This window comes from Hyperoodon ampullatus (assembly GCF_949752795.1).
Source record: "Hyperoodon ampullatus genome assembly, chromosome: 9".
Taxonomy (NCBI): domain Eukaryota; kingdom Metazoa; phylum Chordata; class Mammalia; order Artiodactyla; family Ziphiidae; genus Hyperoodon; species Hyperoodon ampullatus.
The window spans coordinates 21,721,845-21,743,624 of record NC_136922.1 but is presented as its reverse complement, the minus strand read 5'-3'; the positions used below and the strand labels follow the sequence as shown (position 1 = coordinate 21,743,624).

The 21,780-nt window shown below is 44.1% G+C and overlaps 1 protein-coding gene across 1 annotated transcript in view; it reads right to left on the bottom strand.

Annotated features, from left to right (window-relative positions):
• Positions 1 to 21,514, bottom strand: part of BLVRA (biliverdin reductase A) — a 59,998-nt gene extending 38,484 nt beyond the window's left edge. Inside the window, exons 1-2 of the mRNA XM_079710970.1 lie at positions 21,472 to 21,514; positions 6,752 to 6,784 (exon numbers count right to left, since the gene is read on the bottom strand). Of these exons, the coding sequence (XP_079567096.1) occupies positions 6,752 to 6,763 (12 nt within the window). The 5' untranslated portion in view covers positions 6,764 to 6,784; positions 21,472 to 21,514. The remainder of the gene's footprint in view (positions 1 to 6,751; positions 6,785 to 21,471) is intronic.
• Positions 21,515 to 21,780: the final 266 nt, after the last annotated feature.

Here is a 21,780-nt window from a genome sequence, read left to right as displayed (position 1 = left end):
ACTGCAATGAGAAACCCGTGCACCACAACGAAGAGTAGCCCGCAGTCGCCGCAACTAAAGAAAGCCCAAACGCAGCAATGAAGACCCAACGCAGCCAAAAAATAAATTTTTTTAAAAAAGTAAATGGATGAAGACAAATATACCATGCTAACACTATAAGCAAAAGAAAACAGGAATAGCTATGTTAGTTGCAAGAAGGGCATTACATAATAATAATGGGGTCCAAGAAGACATAATAATCCTTAATATTTGTGCACTTAACAACAGGACACCAAACTACATGAGGCAAAATCTGATAGAACTGCGAGGAAAAACAGATGAATCCAAAATCATAGTTGGACACTCCAACACCCCTCTATCAGAAATGGACAGGTTTAACAGGCAGAAAAATCAGGAAGGACATAGTTCAACTCAACAGCATCAGTCAGCTGGACATAACTGACATCTATAGTCTACTTTACCCCGAAGCAGCAGAATACGCATTCTTCTCAAGCACACGTGGAACATTCACCAACACAGACCACATTCTGGGCCATAAAATACACCCCAACAAGTTTAAAAAAACAGAAATCATACAATGTCTGCTCTGAGACCACATGGAATTAAACTAGAAATTAGAACAATAACTGGAAAATCCCCAACTATAGGAGATTAAACAAGTCAAAGAGATGGCTAAACTGCTCTGCAATTTAGTAGCTAAAACTTTGGCAGTGAGAACCAGCAGAAAGCAGAGGAAAGGGGAAAAAAGATGAGCAGGAAGGTGAACGTGCACACAGATTATGAGAAGGCTGAAGTATGGCAAGAAAGAAGGCAGTAAGACATGCCCAGCAGACAGGTGGGCAATGGATTTCTAGAAGCCAGAATGTCTAAAATTCCATTTCAGTTGTCTGCTGTGCTCTGCTGTCTTGAACCCTTGATCAAATGCACTGTATATCCAGTCCTGTAGAGGTGGTATTTTAAGGAACAAAGGAACAGCAGCAGTTTCAAGACAGCAGAAAAGGGACAGACATAAGGAACAGCAAAGTGACTCAAAAATTAATTGGGGACCAAATGGTAGTCACAGAGTGAGCTTGCTCTCCCTGTCTTGGACTCAGAGAAGCTGAGTGTTTGGAGCTCAAGATCTGACGATGGAATTTAGAGAAAGTTAGGATTAAGAACACATGCACAGTGGGCTTCCCTGGTGGCGCAGTGGTTGAGAGCCCGCCTGCCAATGCAGGGGACACGGGTTCGTGCCCCGGTCTGGGAAGATCCCACATGCCGCGGAGCGGCTGGGCCCGTGAGCCATGGCCGCTGAGCCTGCGCGTCCAGAGCCTGTGCTCCGCAACGGGAGAGGCCACAACAGTGAGAGGCCCACGTACCGAAAAAAAAGAACACATGTACTGCCAACTCAGAAAAAAAAAAATTATTCTGAGGTGAGGAGAGTAGAAGAAAATGTAAAATCACTATAGAACTTCAAGGTGGGAGGTTTGAGGGCAGGTGCTGGGTTTCCACTCCAGGATGGGGTATGAAGATTTCAAATAGTCAGGAGGGACAACCTAATGTTTTTCACTTGTTTACAAGAATCAGTAAGTTTGATAACACACTGGCTGGCCTGGGAAAACAGGCATATTTGTATGTTGCCAAAGGGAGAGAAAAACAGGCAACCTTTGTGGAGAGCAACTTGGCAATGTTTATCACACAAATATTCTTTGCTCAGAGAAATCCATTTCTAAAGCATATATGCAAGTAAAATGACCCAGGTTTATTGCAGCCTTGCTTGTAACAGCAAAAGACTGAAAATAATGTATATGTTGTTAATAGCAGACTGGTTATACAATTATGGTATGCTACACAGCTGTAAAAAAGAACAAGGGGGCTTCCCTGGTGGCACAGTGGTTGAGAGTCCGCCTGCCGATGCAGGGGACACGGGTTCGTGTCCTGGTCCGGGAAGATCCCACGTGCCGCGGAGCGGCTGGGACCGTGAGCCATGGCCGCTGAGCCTGCGCGTCCGGAGCCTGTGCTCCGCAACGGGAGAGGCCACAACAGTGAGAGGCCCGCGTACCGCAAAAAAGAAAAAAAAGAACAAGGAAGTTCTTTATGTATTGGAGGGGACCTATCTCCAAGATATATTGTTGGCTGAGGAAAGCAAAATACAGATCAGTGTAAGATATGTGCTCTAGTTTGTGTAAAAAAAAAACAACAAGGGGGCGAGGCAGCTGAAGGGAAAAAATACTTGTATATGTTTAGAATCTCTCTGAAAGGATAGCCAAGAAACCAGTAGCACTGGTTGCCTGGGAGCATAACAGAGTAGCTGGGAAAGAAGAGGTCTTCCCAGAGTAAATCTTTTTTTTTTTTCTAAATTCTTTAAAATTTTGAATCATGTGAATGCATGTTATCCAAAATACAAACACTTAAAATAGATATACAAATCCGAGGGATGCTCTGAGCAGATGAGAGCTCTACAGTTTGTACAGCCTTGGGCTTACTCGCTGCTCCTGTCCTAGGCTCCAGCTACAGAGCTGGGCGGCCTCTGCTGCCTGGTCTTCAGTGCGCTCCGTCCCTGCCCGTGGCCTGTCCACTGCCCCCAAATCAGCTGGCTGCTCATACCCCCGGGCCGCATCTGCTTCCTCCACTCACCCTTCTAGCCCAACTGTAAGCTGGTTTTCACTACCACACCTCTCTGCCGTATCACAGGGCATCTCAGATCTTCTCACTGCCAAGTTCAAGGGCTTTCCCTCAGCGGCATTCTCCTGGACCTCAACTCGTATTTGACACTCAAGGGGACCTTCTTTAAATTCGCTCCTTCCCTGTCTTCCCTCGTCTCACGGCGAGGTTTCCTTCTCACACTTCATCCTGCGCCCTAGTGTTGCACATTCCCCAGTGCTCGATCCTGTCCTTCTGTTCTTCTCTTTTCCCCATATTCCCAGAGTGGGGGAGGGATGTCTCGCACTCTTAAGGTTTCCAGGACCACCGTTATGCTGAAGTCTCCCACATCATGTGCTGCGAGCCATCCTCCCCTCCAAGCTCCAGTCCCAGGAAGAAATGCAAACTGGGCATTTCCACCTGGCCGTCCCACCCTGACCTGCGTCATCATGTTCTGTGCTAGATTCCAACCACCCACCCCACCTGACTGGCTGTGCTCTGAACTTCCGGGCAAAGGCCAGTGGCTCTGCAAATTCTGTCCTGACACGCTGGAAATCCTGGGAGTCATTCCTGCACTGGACAAATCCTCTGAGACCAAAGGGCTGATTACGGCTGAGACCCCGCTCCTCCCTCCCTCTCCAGCCAGCCTCAAGTCTCTGCAAGTTTTCCTTCCTCTACATTTTTCCTGATCCACCCAAGCTCTGGAATGTATCACAAGATGACTAAACAGTCTCTGAATCATCCCATCATTTAGTCAACTGCCATTTAGTGAGGAAACACGGTGTTTGAGGCATCATGCCAGGTGCTGTGGGGATGCGAAGATGAACAAGGCACACAGACAGTTCTACTCCAAGTCAAAGAACGGAAGGTAACAAAAGAAGTGATGAATGAAGGGTGATGGATATTCACATGAGGGAGCTATCACTTCCAGAGAGAGAGCTCTGAGAAGTTTTACTGGAGTAGCGAGGACCACGTCAGGCTGCCCTGGGATGAGACAGGAGAGGGAAGTGAGAAGGGAGACCACCACCACTAGAAGGTGGTCACAGGGTGTTTAAGGCAGAAGAGAAGGCAGAGTAGTGAGAGGGGGACCCGAGGTCTGGGAATATTTTTAAAAGGCTGAGAGAGAAAAGGCACCAAAGGGAAGGTCAAAATTATAGAACAGAACGGGTGGCTGATGATTGATAGAATTCTTACCAGGCCAGGTTCTATGAGCTTCATATTAATGCTAAGTGTTTACTCTTTTTTTTTTTCACAACTTCCAAGAACATGAGAATTAGAGTGAGTTACAGGGCCTTCGGATAAGGCGGCAGAGGCCCCAGAAAATGGTTAAGAGAGGCCAGCCCTGGGGTGGAGGAGGCTGGGTGGATGGGGTTGTTGGGAGACTCGCTTTTGACTATTTAACGTTTTCTTTATACCTTTTGAGTTTTGTACGAGGTCTGTGTATTGACATTATTAAACAACTAAAATTTTTAAAAGCTATTTTTTTGGTCTTACACATATCTACATTCTTTTTTTTATATTCTTTTCCATTATGGTTTACCACAGGACATTGACTAGAGTTCCCTGTGCTATACAGTAGGACCTGTTGTTTATCCATCCTGTATATAATAGTTCGCATCTGCTAACCCCGAACTCCCACTCCATCCCTCTCCCTCCCCTCCTCCCCCTTGGCAACCACAAGTCTGATCTCAATGTCTGTGAGTCTGTTTCTGTTCTGTAGATAGGTTCTTCTGTGCCATATTTTAGATTCCACATGTAAGTGATATCATATGCTATTGGCCTTTCTCTTTCTGACTCACTTCACTTAGTATGATAACCTCTAGTTGTATCCATGTTGCTGCAAATGGCATTATTTCATTCTTTTTATGGCCGAGTAGTATTCCATTATATGTATGTACCACATCTTCTTGATCCATTCCTCTGTCAATGGACATTTAGGTTGTTTACTGTGAATAGTGCTATGAACATAGGGGTGCACGTATCTTTTTGAATTATATCAAAAACTACTATTAAAGATGAGTTTCTGAAGGGAATGAGAAAAATAGGATTACGGTAGCTTGACAGGACCTCATGTGTTGCTTTGTTCTGAAGAAAGTAAAAACTAAAACTAAAGCAGTTGGAAATGTTGATGGGAAAGACCGAGTAGAAATGAGCCCAACAGTGCAGCCGGTCAAGGAGGTAATCAGGGAGGTGGTACAAGGTCTGAACAGGCAGCAGAGTCTGCAATTCAGAGTGTGGACAAAGAGTGTCGCCTGCCATTTCAGTAAAGAAAGGCGATTGAGGCCATCAAGCCCTCAGCCACTGCAGCTGCCCCCGAGGTGCATCCTGAGGGGACTCAGGATGGAGAAAGAGCAGGATACTGCTCTCAGGCACCCTAGATAGCTAAGGTGCCTATCAAAGGAATGATTTCAATAAGCCTAGACTCTTGCGTCTTCGCATACGTAGAAAAGTGATAAATTCATTAACTTGAGATGTCTGTTTTCCTTTAACAGTAATCTTTTGATGTTCCAATTGCCTGGGGTTTTTTTGGGGGGCAAAAAACCCTATATATCCTGGCTTGTCCCTTACCTCTTTGGAGCAGTCCCTCAGAGTTTCCTGAGAGGCTGTATCCCAGGCTTAAGTCCTCTGTAAGTCAGCAGAATAAAACATAATTCTCAACTTTTAGGTGTGCGTGTTTTTCAGTCAATACGCTTTCACCAGAAATGTCTGGGATGGGATGCAATGGGTCCTTTCCCAGTGTCCACTCGCCTTCCTTCTTCCCAGATCCAGCCCTGGGGTAGAGGGGGAAGCTGCACCAGGTGGGACTGATTAGTCTCAGCCAGTTGGCAAAATCCTGGCTCCTCTGACACACTAATTAGTCCAGGAATGGGCATGTGACCTGGTTCTGGCCAGCAAGACCTAAGCAGGAGTTTGGTGGAGGCTTCAGGAAAGGAGGTTCCCACTTTTCCGGGAGAGCTGCAGGAAGCCACGTCTTTCTCCCGCTCCGAGTGAATGAGGAAGCACGTAGTCCCAACCCCTGCTGGCAGCCATCCTAGAACCCTGAGGGACGCTAGCTCGAGGATGAAGCCAACACTTGGATGAGAGTGGAGAGATGACAAGATCCTGGACGTCCTTGATAAGATGGCTGAGCCACTGGATCAACCCACCCTGAAGCCTGCCCTCCATCTGGACTTCCAGGATAAAAACCACCTTAAACTGCGTTTTCCTGTGCTCGCAGCCTGGAGCTCTGTCACTGAGAAGCATCCCTTCCACTATGAAAAAAGGAACAAGACAACCAGGGAGTCAGGAGTTGAGAGAGATGATGGCTGATGGTTCCAGTTTTTCTCTGTAAAGTAAAAGGTGACCCAGGTGCTAAGAGTGAGGAGGGAGCCGGGAGGAGTCAGGAAGACCAGACCTGGCTGTTTAGGGCAAAGGAAAAGAGGGATGCCTGGGGCTCCGGAGGGGGCCTGGTGGGCGTGCTGAGCACCCAGATGAGGTTTTGAGACCTCTGCCAGCCGCAAACAGCATGAAGCTGTGCCACTCACCCAAGACCACCATCCTGTGGGGACAGCCTCTGGGTTGGCCATGGGGGATCAAGAGGACAAGGGGAGAAGCAGTTGGAGATGTGAGCACAATAGCAGTTGAAGAGATGGACCCCACGATCTACGCTGGACCTGGAAGGGAGTGAGAGCAGGAGGGGCTGATGGGTCAGGAAACAACAAAGGGACAAAGAGACTAGGTATCTCGTTGGATCGAAGAACAGGTTCGGTGGAAGTGAGACGACAGGGAGATGATGCAGAGAAAGGTCCTTGTAAGCAGAGTTAAGTGTCCCCAGAATAACACAAGGGCCCAGCAGCCCCCAGGGCCCGGCCCACTCTACCCCTAACCCATGAGTGTTGTTTCAGGATAAACTGAAGTAGATAAATCCTAATCTAAGTGAAGCTGGACTGACACAGATAAGAACTCAGAGGAGCCTAATTCTTCCCATATCACCTGGAGCCATGTGTGGTGGCAGGAAGGAGGGGACACGTTTTCAAGTTTGTGCTGACGTTTCCGAAAACTCTGGAGGAAAGAAGACACTCTGTGAAGGAGAGATGAGGGACACTACAAAAAAAAAGCATCCTTAAACGGGTCCTTTTAGAGGACTCACCTCCGCGTTCATCTTGGTCTCTTTCTGCAGGAGCTGCGAAGACAAAAGCAGAGGTTCAGGACCTTGGTGGCACCTCCTCAAACTCCCTGCCGACACTCTCCCTGGCCACCCCCCTTCTCCCCCCACTTCCTGTCCCATTGGTCCCATCTTCCCCAAATGCCTTCACCACCTTGTGCCCTCCAGTGAGGGCACCCAGGCCAGTGTCTGATCTGACACCGGCAGGTGGTCGCTGGCCCCCCTGGGGACATCACGCCAGTAATGTTTCTCTAAAGAACACTGCCAACCCCCAAGGTCCCCCTCTTATACTAGAAGGGATGCTTCTGTATACTTAAAAGAATGATGCAGGGCTTCCCTGCTGGCTCAGTGGTTCAGAATCCACCTGCCAACGCAGGACACACGGGTTCGAGCCCTGGTCCGGGAAGATCCCACATGCCGCGGAGCGACTAAGCCCGTGCACCACAACTACTGAGCCTGTGCTCTAGAGCCCGCAAGCCACAACTACTGAGCCCGTGTGCCACAACTACTGAAACCCGAGCACCTAGAGCCCGTGCTCCGCAACAAGAGAAGCCACCGCAATGAGAAGCCCGCGCACTGCAATGAAGACCCAACGCAGCCAAAAATAAATAAATAAATAAATAAAATAAATTTATTAAAAAAAAAGAGAAAGAGGCACGGGAAGAGCCACAGACAATGTGTAACAAATGGGTCTGGCCGTGTCCTAATAAAACTTAAAAAAAAAAAAGAATGTTAGTGTTAAGTGTCCCCTACATGTGGGTGGGGAAGTCAGATAACGAAATATGAGGAGGATGATAACAGCTGTGAGACAACTTGTGTCAGCTGCTTTATCTACATGAATCCTAATCTTTGAAACCTTGGCAAAAAGGCTAATATCAACTGCATTTTACAGATGAGGGATCTGAAGTTCAGGGTGAGTTAAAGCACTTGGCCTTACAGTCATGGTGTTGTGGCCCTGTGCAGTAACTTCCAGCTTCCTGGCTATGGAGCCAAACCCAGACTGCCCCAGAGACCTTTCCAGGGCTGTCTTACACACACCCAGAGAGCTTTTATGATAAATAAAAGACCTGGGGTTTGGTCTGGCTTCAGTCATGGACTAGCCAAGTGACCACAGCCAAACAGGTTCTCCATGTGTAGGCTGAATGGCTGGACTTCATCTCTAAGGTCTGTTCCAGCTCTAAAATGCTCTCTGATTCCCAAAAACGGAAAATCTGGTGACTCTTAAAACAGTGCTCAACCTCAGTTGTGAAATGACTTTACCTAGATGCTGTGTCACACTGATAGAGATCAAAACATTTGCCACATGTTGGTCAAATATCTCTGATTTTTTGTTTGTTTGTTTGTTTGGCCTTGCCGCACAGCTTAGTCCCCCAACCAGGGAATGAACCCAGGCCCCAGCAGTGAAAGTTCAGAGTCCTAACCACTGGACCACCAGGGAACTCCTACCTATTACTGGGGAACTATAGGTAGGTATCATCTCTACAGACAGCAGTTTAGCAACATCTATTAAAATTCCAAATGTGAGCAAGCGAACTCTGACCTAGCAATTCCACTTCTTCCCATTTTTCTTTCTTTTTTTTTTTTTTTTGCGGTATGTGGGCCTCTCACTGTTGTGGCCTCTCCCGTTGCAGAGCACAGGCTCCGGACGCACAGGCTCAGCGGCCATGGCTCATGGGCCCAGCCGCTCCGCGGCATGTGGGATCTTCCCAGACCAGGGCACGAACCCGTGTCCCCTGCATCGGCAGGCGGACTCTCAACCACTGCACCACCAGGGAAGCCCCCATTTTTCTTTTTTAATTAAAAATTTGTTTTTCAAGATTTAACCTTTTTATTGCAGTACAGTTAATTTACAATGCTGTGTTAGTTTGAGGTGTAAAGCAAAGTGATTTAGTTATATATACACATATACATACATATTATATATATATTATACATATATGTGATATATATATATATATATATATATATATATATATATATATAAATAACAGCCAAGCCACGGAAACAACCTAAACATTCATCAACAGATGAATGGATAAAGGAGATGTGGTACATATATATACAATGGAATATTACTCAGCCATAAAAAAGAAAGAAATAATGCCATTTGCAGCAACATGGATGGATCTAGAGATGATCATACTAAGTGAAGTAAGTCAGACAGAGAAAGACAAATATCATAAGATATCACACTTATATGTGGAATCTAAAATATGATATAAATGAACTAATTTACAAAACAGAAATAGACTCACAGACACAGAAAACAAACTTATGGTTACCAAAGGGGAAATGGGTGGGGAGGGATAAATGAGGAGTTTGGGATCAACAGATACACACTCCTATATGTAAAATAGATAACCAAGGACCTCCTGTAGAGCACAGGGAACTCTTGATATATTCAGTATCTTGTAATAACCACTGCTTTCCAATTCTGTCTCCAGTCCCCACAGGAGAAATCACTAAATTGCCCTGAGTCCTTGTTCTTGTAGAAACATTACTGCTGCTTGCCTTCCCTTTCTAATAACAACTTCCAGAAAAGGTTTCCTATAAAAAGTCAGTAAAACATTACTTATGAACTTTACTACCTTTCCCACAGAATCTGGGGAAAGCAAAACAAAACCAAACCAATTTGCAGAGATGCACATGGATGAGAAAGGACCCCACCTAGAAACCTTACCACCTTAGGCACCAGCGGTCGATTACCAGGGTGAATTGCATTATTACTTATAAAGCACGTTCAACAGGGGTATCCTGGCCAGGATTCTTTCCATACATCTTCTCCAACTTTCAACTTCCCTTGTAATAAGATGGCACTGTTGGGGTAGGCAGCAACCCCAGGCCACCTTTCAGCACCCTCCCTGCCCATCACACATCTCTCCCTTCCTCCCCACTGTCTTGCCAAGACCCGTTTAAGTCTGAACAGAACCCAGGGAGAACTTTATTCTACATTTAATACATTCTAAAAGATCTAAGACCTAACCCTGTAACAAGAAGATTTACTTTTTTCCCCGTACTCTAGTGTATTTTATTTTTATTTATTTATTTTTATTGGCATAGAGTTGATTTACAATGTTGTGTTTGTTTCAGGTGTACAGCAAAGTGGTTCAGTTATACACATACAAATATTCATTCTCTTTTCGATTCTTTACCCATAATAATAGGTTATTACAAAATACTGAGTGGAGTTCCCTGTGCTGTATGGTAGGCCCTTGTTGGTTACCTATTTTACATACAGTAGTGTGTGTATGTTAATCCCAAACTCCTAACTTATCCCTCCCCCCACGTTTCCCCTTTGGTAACTGTTAAGTTTGTTTTAGAAATTTGTGAGTCTGTTTCTGTTTTATAAGTAAGTTCATTTGTATCATTTTAAAATTAGATTCCACATATGAATGATACTATATAATATTTGTCTTTCTCTGTCTGACTAACTTCACTTCGTATGATAATCTCTTGGTCCATCCATGTTGCTGCAAATGGCATTATTTTGTTCTTTATAATGGCTGAGTAATATTACATTGTATATATGTACCACATCTTCCTTATCCATTCCTCCATTGGTAGACATTTAGGCTGCTTCTATGTCTTGGCTATTGTAAATAGTGCTGCAATAAACATTGGGGTGCAAGAAGATTTACTTTGGTTTGTTTTTTATTTCAAGGGTTTAATATTTTTAACAATATTGAAAATATTTTAAATAATATTTAAAAGCCTAAAAGCGTTTAAGTTTCTGACTTTTAGTATTATGTTTAGAAAGACATATGCATTTTAATTTTCACTTAGATTTTTAACTTTTTTCCCCTTTATATGTTTAGTTTTAATCAATCTAAATTATATTTTGGTATATGGCATGAGATAGGACTCTCCTGTAATCTCCCCAAATAGTTGAGTTGTTCTCACATCATTTACTGACTCTTTCATTCTTTCCCCCAATGGCTCATACTTAAATTCTTATGCATATGGTTATTCTTTCACCTTCTGGGCTGTGCCACTGACCCGGCTTCCCATGCCTATAATATGTTGTTTACCTGACTGTGGCTTTACAATATGTTTTGCTCTCTGGTAGTTCAAGTTCTCTCACTAACTTGTTCAGTATTCTTATCTAGTCTTGCTCGCTCAGACTTCTAGATGAAGTTTAGAATAGCTCTGTCAAGTTAAAAAAAAAAATTTCCATAGGAACTGTGCCTATGATTGCATCAAATTTGTAAATTAAATTAGGATCACTCATTCAGCTTTCCCACCCAGAAATATATGGTATGTCTCTCTAGGGGAAGCCACTTAAAGAAAAAAGAAGATTTTTCATCATTAGTATATAGGAATGCCAGATATTTCTGTGCATTAATTTTGTGTCCTGCTACTTTACCAAATTCATTGAGTAGCTCTAGTAGTTTTCTGTTAGCATCTTTAGGATTCTCTATGTATAGTATCATGTCATCTGCAAACAGTGACAGCTTTACTTCTTCTTTTCTGATTTGGATTCCTTTTATTTCCTTTTCTTCTCTGATTGCTGTGGCTAAAACTTCCAAAACTATGTTGAATAAGAGTGGTGACAGTGGGCAACCTTGTCTTGTTCCTGATCTTAGTGGAAATGCTTTCAGTTTTTCACCATTGAGGACGAAGTTGGCTGTGGGTTTGTCATATATGGCCTTTCTTATGTTGAGGAAAGTTCCCTCTATGCCTACTTTCTGCAGGGTTTTTATCATAAATGGGTGTTGAATTTTGTTGAAAGCTTTCTCTGCATCTATTGAGATGATCATATGGTTTTTCTCCTTCAATTTGTTAATATGGTGTATCACGTTGATTGATTTGCGTATATTGAAGAATCCTTGCATTCCTGGAATAAACCCCACTTGATCATGGTGTATGATCCTTTTAATGAGCTGTTGGATTCTGTTTGCTAGTATTTTGTTGAGGATTTTTGCATCTATGTTCATCAGTGATATTGGCCTGTAGTTTTCTTTCTTTGTGACATCCTTGTCTGGTTTTGGTATCAGGGTGATGGTGGCCTCGTAGAATGAGTTTGGGAGTGTTCCTCCCTCTGCTATATTTTGGAAGAGTTTGAGAAGGGTAGGTGTTAGCTCTTCTCTAAATGTTTGATAGAATTCGCCTGTGAAGCCATCTGGTCCTGGGCTTTTGTTTGTTGGAAGATTTTTAATCACAGTTTCAATTTCAGTGTTTGTGATTGGTCTGTTCATATTTTCTATTTCTTCCTGATTCAGTCTTGGCAGGTTGTGCATTTCTAAGAATTTGTCCATTTCTTTCAGGTTGTCCATTTTATTGGCATAGAGTTGCTTGTAGGTGTGGAGAAAAAGGAACACTCTTGCACTGCTAGTGGGAATGTGAATTGGTACAGCCACTATGGAGCACAGTATGGAGGTTCCTTAAAAAACTACAAACAGAACTACCATATGACCCAGCAATCCCACTACTGGGCATATACCCTGAGAAAACCATAATTCAAAAAGAGTCATGTACCAAAATGTTCATTGAAGCTCTATTTACAACAGCCTGGAGATGGAAACAACCTAAGTGTCCATCATCGGATGAATGGATAAAGAAGATGTGGCACATATATACAATGGAATATTACTCAGCCATAAAAAGAAACGAAATTGAGCTACTTGTAATGAGGTAGATGGACCTAGAGTCTGTCATACAGAGTGAAGTAAGTCAGAAAGAGAAAGACAAATACCATATGCTAACACATATATATGGAATTTAAGAAAAAAAAAATGTCATGAAGAACCTAGGGGTAAGACAGGAATAAAGACACAAACCTACTAGAGAATGGACTTGAGGATATGGGGAGGGGAAAGGGTAAGCTGTGACAAAGCGAGAGAGTGGCATGGACATATATACACTACCAAACGTAAAACAGATACCTAGTGGGAAGCAGCCGCATAGCACAGGGAGATCAGCTCAGTGCTTTGTGACCACCTAGAGGGGTGGGATAGGGAGGGTGGGAGGGAGGGAGACGCAAGAGAGAAGAGGTATGGGAACACATGTATATGTATAACTGATTCACTTTGTTATAAAGCAGAAACTAACACACCATTGTAAAGCAATTATACTCCAATAAAGATGTAAAAAAAAAAAAAAGAAGAATCTCAAGTTAGTTCCTGAATTACTGCATAATTACAAACAACAGCTCAGGCTGCAGTGGTTCACTAGACAGTTAAAGGAAAAAAGTCAACACTTTTGCATAAATAACCTGCTTAAAGCATTTTCAAATAGGTTTCTCCTTCCCCCGTATCTCCTGCAGCAGACAAGCTACCCTCTGGGAATTGGACCTAGAGATTATCATACTAAGTGAAGTAAGTTCAAAAAAGAAAGACAAATACCATATGATATCACTTATATGTGGAATCTAAAGTGTGACACAAATGAACTTATCTACGAAACAGAAACAGACTCACAGACATAGAGAACAGACTTGTGGTTGCCAAGGGGAAGAGGGTGTAGGGGAGGGATGGATTGGGAGTTTGGGGTTAGCAGATACAAACTAGTATATATGGAATGGATAAACAACACAGTGCTACTGTACAGGGAACTATATTCGATATCCTGTGATAAACCATATGGAAAAGAATATGAAAAAGAATGTGTATACATGTATAACTAAACCACTTTCTGTACAGTTGAAATTAACACAACATTGTAAATCAACTATATTTCAATAAAATAATTTTTTTTAAAAAGAGACTAGTTCTAGACCTGGCCTGGGTACCCACTAGCTCTGTGACAGAGGCCAGGGCACATGGTCTCTGAGCAACTTGGTTCCTGCACCTTGAAAATGCTGGGGGTCGGAGGGATGAGCTCAGACAAAGTTAAATGACCCCTACACACTCTTCCAGTGCTGATGTGCCATAAATTCTAACTCACTTCTATTATTTTGTTCTCCTTTGCTTTAGCTTTCTTCCATGTTTGGCTTGGTTAACTGGAGGTTGGTTATTAGCTTCTCTTCTGGTTCTCCCAGGGGCAGACAGACACACGTGAACTAGGACAAAGCTCAGGTTATCAGAGCTAGTAAAGCTGCTGCCCTGAGACGCCAGGCACAACAGTGCTGAACAGGCAAAGCTTTCTGTGGCACTCTCTCCAAACAGAAGGCACTGTCCTTCCCACTCCAACTTTCAAGCCCCTCCCACCTGCTCCATGTACCTCCTGTTCCTCCTCGTGGCCATTTCAAAACCTTTTGCCTTTTACTGAGAGTGTTCTTGATATAACAGAAGAGAAATGTTATACCAGGAGTCGAAGCACTCCTACTAAGGAATGAACATCTGGTATCCTGTATTTAGGCTTACCAGTGTGTGTCCATTCTTTAAAAGAGCAGCTTATTAACTCAAATAATTGCAAACAATGCAACTGCAGTGCAACTAAATTTTAAAAGTGGGGTGATACCAGGACATTCCAGGGGGGCCCATACATGTCATTAGGCACTGATCCCCCAGAAAGTCCAGGTCAAAACCTTGGTCTCCTATTGCTGAAAGACTAGTTCTTTCTGGCCAAGTGCTTTGCTCCGGACGTGCAGGCTCAGTGGCCATGGCTCACGGGCCCAGTCGCTCCGCGGCATGTGGGATCTTCCTGGACCGGGGCACGAACCCGTGTCCCCTGCATTGGCAGGCGGACTCTCAACCACTGCACCACCAGGGAAGCCCGTGGCCAAGTGCTTTTGGAAACGACAAACTGCTGGAACATCCGAGCACAGCACAAATGACAGGTGTGTGTGGTGGGGGCCAAAGGAATATAAATCTTCCACCCAGAAGGAATCCCTGTAAATATAACTTTTGTCTTTAACAATTTAAAAACTCGCTAGAAAGAATGTATTTTCTTTCCTTAGCAGATCAGTCAAGATTTTTTTTTATAAGCAAGATTTCACAGTGTGTTATTTGTGACCTTGATGTTAATTGCATAAATCATGTTATGCTCTACACTGAGCACATGATGCTTTTCTGCTGTTTTGTGCCTATTTTGTTTTCCTATGCAGCTTTCTTCCAGCTTTATAGAGATGTAATTGACAGATAACATCCTATAAGTTTAAGCTGTACCTATGATAATTTGATACATGTATATATTTCTCAGGCATTTTTTTTTAAGATGCTGCACATTCTCAGATATCAGGTGAGAAACTATAAGGCCTTTTCAAACTCTGAGGTATTATGATGTGGTTTCTATGGTAACTAAAAAAAAGTAAACAGTTAAGCTACAAGAAAAATCATTCTGTACAAGATATATAGAAAATATCCAACTGTTTATTCAGGCACCAGCAAAGATATGTTTTATAATAGTGCACCAAACAGCACAACTGAGTTGGAATATGCAGGGTTAAGAAGTTTAAAGAAATCCTGCAGTAAATTTGACCAAAATGGCAACATAGAAGGCTCCTGAGCTCCTCTTCTGCCACAGACACACTGAATGTACAGCTACACTGGGAGCAATCCCTTCTTTTTTTTTTTTTTTTTTTTTTTTTTTTTTTTTTTTTTTTTTTTTTTTTTTTTTTTTTTTTTTTGCGGTACGCGGGCCTCTCACTGTTGTGGCCTCTCCCGTTGCGGAGCACAGGCTCCGGACGCGCAGGCACAGCGGCCACGGCTCATGGGCCTAGCCGCTCCGCGGCATGTGGGATCTTCCCGAACCGGGGCACGAACCCGTGTCCCCTGCATCGGCAGGCAGACTCTCAACCACTGCGCCACCAGGGAAGCCCGAGCAATCCCTTCTGAAAGAGATCCAGAAACTAGCTTAGCGACTCCTACATATCTGGTGAATGAGAAAATATCCACATCAAAACAGGTAAGAAAGGCTGAGCCAAACAACAAGGTCCTACTGTATAGCACAGGGAACGATATTCAATATCCTGTGATAAACTGTAATGGAAAAGAATACATAAAAAAGAATGTATATGTATATATAACTGAATCACTTTGCTGTACAGCAGAAATCAACAAAACTTCAATTAAAAAAGGATCTTTACAATGAAAACTGTAAGACACGAATGAAAGAAATCGAAAAAGACCCCCAAAAATGAAAAGATATTCTGTGCTCATGGATTGGAAGAATTAATATTATGAAAATGTCCAGGGCTTCCCTGGTGGCGCAGTGGTTGAGAGTCTGCCTGCCGATGCAGGGGACACGGGTTCGTGCCCCGGTCCGGGAGTATCCCACATGCCGTGGAGCGGCTGGGCCCGTGAGCCATGGCCGCTGAGCCTGTGCGTCCGGAGCCTGTGCTCCGCAACGGGAGAGGCCACAACAGTGAGAGGCCCGCGTACCGCAAAAAAAAAAAAAAAAAAAGAAATGTCCATACTACCCTAAGTGATCTACAGATTGAAAGCAATCCTTATCAAAATTCTAGTGGTATTCTTCACAGAAATAGAAAAAGCAATCCTTAAGTTTGCATGGCACCACCTAAGATCTGAGACTGTAAATCTAGAAGAATACATAAAGGGTGAGCTCCTTCACTTTGGTCTTGGCAATGATTTTTTTGGATTTGACACCAAAAGCAAAGACAACAAAAATAAAAATAAACAAGTCGGACTACATGAAAGTAAAAAGCTTCTGCACAGCAAAGGAAGCCATGGAATGGGAGAAAATATTTGCAAACCACAAATCTGATGAGGGGTTAATATCCAAAATATACAAGGTACTCATACAACTCAATGGCAAAAACCACAAATGCAATTTAAAAATGCACAGAGGGACTTCCCTGGCGGTCTAGTGCTTAAGACTCTGCACTTCCACTGCAGGGGGCATGGGTTCGATCCCTAGTTGGGGAACTAGGATCCCACATGCCACGCACTGCGGCCAAAAAAATTTTTTTTTAAATGGGCAGAGAAACTTAATAAGCATTCTTCCAAAGACATACAAAGGGTCAATAGGTACACGAAAAGGTTTTCAGCATTCAACATCATTAATCATGAGGGAAACTGAAATCAAAACCATAAAGAGAAATCACCTCACACGTTAGGATGGCTATTATCAAAAAGAAAAGAGATAACAAATGCTGGTGAGGGTGTAGAAAAAAGGGAACCTTTGTGCACTGTGGATGGGAATGTAAACTGGTATAGCCACTATGGAAAACAGCATGGAGATTCCTCAAAAAATTAAAAATGGAACTACTGTATGATCCAGCAATCCCACCTCTGGGTATATATCCAAAGGGAACAAAATAATTATCTTGAAGAGATATATATGTACTCCCATGTTCACTGCAGCATTATGACAACAGCCAAGACCTGGAAACAACCTAAGTGTTGACGGATGAAAGGAAAAAGAAAATGTGATCCATATACAGTCAGCCCTCCATATCTTAGGATGTGAAATCCACAGATAGGGAGAACCAACTATATTCACTGTAATATACCATTTTATATAAGGGACTTGAGCATCCAAGGATTTTGGTATCCACGGGGGCTCCTGGAACCAATCCCCTGCAGATACCAAGGGATGACACTATATGGAAAAACATTTAGCCTTAAAAAAGAAGGAAATCTTGTCATTTTTGACAACATAGATGAACCCGGATGGCATTATGCTAAGTGAAATAAGCCAGGCAGAGAAAGACAAATACTGCATGGTATCACTTATATGTGGAATCTAAAAGAAAAAAAAAGAAACACCAAACTCACATAAACAGAGATTAGAAAAGTGGTTCCCAGGGGCTGGGGTATAGGGGAAATAGGAAGAGGTTGATAAAAGGGCACAAATTTTTAGTTACAAAATGAATAAGGTCTGAGAATCTAATGGTAACTGTAGTGGATAACACTGTCTTGAATAACTGAAATCTGCTGAGAGTAGAACCTAAATGTTCTCACCAAAACCAAAACCAGTAAACATGTGTGTTAATTTACTTGGAGAGAATACTTTCATAATGTATCTGTATATCAAATCATCACACTGTATACTTTATCTCAGATTTTTTTGGTCAATTATACCTCAGTAAAGCTGGAAAAAAAAAAATCCTGCAGTAGCTAAAACAGCATGGCTTGACCTTACTGCTTGAAACAGAGTCAGAGGTCAGAAGCAGCAGTGGCCTGCGTGTGTTATATGTTTTAATTTTCAAAAAACATTTTTTGCCTATCTCCTTTTCCTCCCCTGGTAACCCTTAAGAGTTAGAGCCCTCAAACTTTCATTCTACAGAGGCAGAAGACTTTAGGTCACATGCTACTGGTGGTTCTGGTGGCTCTCCATCGGCCTTGCTCCCACCCCCTCGGGAGCTGGCTGACCTCCCCAGGCTGCATCACCTGGGTTGCTTCACCCTCCAGCTTCCACTAGGGACTGGCCAGAGGAGGAGCTCCGTGGGTACAGAAGGGGAAAGGTGTAACAGAGAAGAACAAACCTGACTCCATACTGGATCTATTCCTTTAGCTCTCACCTTTGCGCTCTGCTGCCTGTGCTTCCTCATGCTGGCTCTACTACTTTGTAAAAGAATGTTGCCTACAGCCTGAAATATACATGATAGCACATTCTCAAGGCTCTGCCTCCCAGGCTTGACCTTTAAAGGTATAACAATTTTCATTCATACAGAGATAAAAAGTTGCACAACAGAGAATCACATTCCTCTTGTTGGAGGTTTACAGCAGACCTACCTGGACAGCTGCAAGAACATCCCCTTCCCGGTCTGGCCCACCAAGAAGTTCGCAACAACCTGCCACACCCCCTCCCCTCTGAAGCCTGAATTCTAACTTGGGGGTAAGATGGTTCTTTGGGACACAAGTCCACCATCTTCTCTGTCTGCTGGCTTTCCAAAAAAGCTGCTATTCCTTGCCCTAACACTTTAGCTCTCAATTTAGTGGCCTGTCATGAGGCTGAACAGTACGAACTTGGACTCGTAACAAAGGGAGAGGCTGGTGAACTTATCCCCCATCTGCTGGGCTGCTGCTGTGACAGTGGCCGCATTCTGCCAGGGCCACAGCAGCCCTGGAGGGCGGCTGCTCCTCCAGGGCTCCCATCCCCCCCACCTGGCCCCCACTTCCAAGCTCTGGTATCCCACTCCCTTCCCTGCCCCTTCTGGCCAGGGTGGGGATGGCACCCCGCCAGCCGTCCTCCCCGGTGTCACAATGTCATTTGCTGGTTCCCCAAATCCTACCCCCTCTTCTATGGAGTCCCCTCAAAAGTGTCTTGCATTTTTGTGGGTTTTTTCCTGTTTCCATCCTAACTGATATACTTGCCCACCAAAATCTCACCGTAAATGAATCGTACAGCCAGGACTAAACAGCTTCCTTAGCTTAAGCTATGCCTCTCTTTCGATCTCAGTCCTTCTCCTACGTGCAAACTGGAATATGAACCTCTTTAGTGCGCGTCATGAATAATTTAGCAATTTCCGTTAACCCAAGTGGTCTCAACCAACACTGCTGATTGTCGTGATGAGAAGCAGGGGCGGGGGGGTGAGCCAGCACGCTGCTAAACATCTTCTAATACACGGGACGGCCCTCCCCCAACCAAGTTATCCAGCCCCAAATATCAACAGTGCCAAGGATGAGAAACCCTGGATTACTCCTCATGCGGAATGAACCACAGCTGTGACTTTCCTCCTCTCCGAAATGCTCTCTCAGATGCCTATAACCACTGCCCCAATGCCAGGCCACTGGCAGAAGTACGGGAGGAGGATTAGGGAGATGGTGACCTTCTCGGATGGAGCCAGGTGCTGGCCTGAGAGGTCCAAAGGTTAAGATAAAAGCGACCCTTGCCCCCAGACTGGATTTTCCTTTCTTGGAGGGAGCTGATACTTTGGGGCCTACCAAGGAAAATAAAATGGCTACATGGGGCAAAGGTCTGGAAATATACACATGAAAATCTTAACTGCAATTATGTCTTTGAGTGGTGAAATTTTTAGTGATTGTTTCTTTTTGCTTATCTATATATTTTAAATTTTGCTATAAAGGTAACATTTATATTTTTATTCAAAACTCTAAAAAAAGTTATAAATTATGCCATATTCACTGACTCCATCCCTCCCAGCCCCAGTTCCTCAACTGAGTAGACTTTCACATGGCAATATATCAGGGTGCTCTAATAATGAAGTACAGAAAGCTGTCTTTCTAGCTAATTATAAGGAATGGCTCTACTTCCTCCAAGGCCATTCCTATTTGAGGAATGAATGAGGGAAGTATGTTTCAAACGACAGGAACAATGCAAATGACCAAGTTTACTTTCCTAGAGACAAATCTGAGACTCAACTAGAAAAACAATATAGACCTGCAATGTCCTATAAGGCAGCCACTAGACACACGCTGTTTTTAAATTGAAGTAGAGTGCATTTACAATGTTGTGCCAGTCTCTGCTATACAGCAAAGTGACTCAGTTATACACATAAATACAGTCCTTTTCTAAATATTCTTTTCCATTATGGTTTATCCTGGGAGGCTGGATATAGTTCCCTGTGCTATACAGTAGGACCTTGTTGTTTATCCATTCTAAATGTAATAGTTTGCATCTACCAGCCCCAAAATACCAGTCCATCCCTCTCCCTCCCCGTCCCCCTTAGCAACTATAAGTCTGATCTCTATGTCTGTGAATCTATTTCCGTTTTGTAGGTAGGTTCATTCGTGTCATATTTTAGATTCCACATATAAGTGATATCATATGGTATTTGTCTTTCTCTTTCTGACTTAACTTCACTTTGTATAATAGTCTCTAGTTGCACTCATGTTGCTGCAAATGGCATTAATTCACTCTTTTTTATGGCTGAGTAGTATTCCATTGTATATATGCACCACGTCTTCTTTATCCATTCACCTGTCGATAGACATTTAGGTTGTTCCCACGTTTTGGCTATTGTAAATAATGCTGCTATGAACATGGGGTGCACGTATCTTTTTGAATTATAGTTTTGTCCCGGTATGTGCCCAGGAGTGGGACTGCTGGATCATATGATAATTCTATTTTTAGTTCTCTGAGGAGCCTCCATATTGTTTTCCATATAGACACACACTATTTAAATGTAAATTAATTAAATACAGAACATTTCCATTTTCACAGCAGGTTCACACTTTATTTTTTCCCCTGGACTTATTTTCTGTCTTACATTACCTCTGCTCCCAATATCCAGTTACATTTATTCTATGTTGACTTGTTACTATTCTACGTCATTTTGTTGCAAACTACCTTAGTTCCTTTGTGGAACAATTCAGGGTTATCAGTACTTTAAAATAGCTGTGTCTAGATAACCCTGTTGTTGCTGGGAGCTCAGCCTTAGTTTTTTTTTTTTAAGAGTGCACTTAATTCATGTAACCCTCAGAACAACATCTGAAATAATAAGATTTTCCAGTTTCCAAAGAGGAGAGCGCGGCCAGGAGAGCTTAAGGGACCTACGCAGGGTTCCTACCGAGGAGCAGAACCCCAGCGCGGCGGGTCCCCGGATTCCCTTCCGGCCGAGCCCTCGACACCCGCCCTCAGCAGGAGCCGAATACCTCTGCATAAAAACCGAAACCATCACCATTTTACAAATGAAACATAGATGTAATGTTTTTAATAGTTGGTCTTTGTTTACTTGAGACAGGCCCTCCCTGGGGAGCACGTCGAGATCCCGGGCCAGCGGAGTGTCCAGAACGCCAGCTCCGCGCCGGGCCAGGGCGGGGCGAGGTGGGCGGCGCCGAGGGCTCGTGGGCCCGGCAGCGGGGCGGGTGACGGCTCTCCCACTAGCATCAGTTTTCAGGCTCCTGCTTGACGGTTTTAGAAAAGCCCGACGCGACCCAGATCCCCCCCGCGCACCTTACCTGCCGCTGGGCGCAAAGATTGAGCTCTCCAAACCGCCTCCAGGCTCCGTGCCACCACCCTGAGCAGCCGGGCAGGAGCGCGGCTGGGATTGGCTGCCCGGCTGCGGGACTCGGGGGCGCGGGGGGAGGGGAGCCGGGGAAGGAGGAGGAGAAACGGGGCGGGGGAGTGGGGTGAGGGGAGGGGTCCCGCCTTCCGCCTGCTCCGGGGACTGCACGGCCCCAGCGCTCTGCTGGCCTACGGAACCCGCAGGACTGGCTGTGAACTTGTCCGGGCAGTGTCTGCAACCCAAGCTCCTGCCCTGTCCCTGC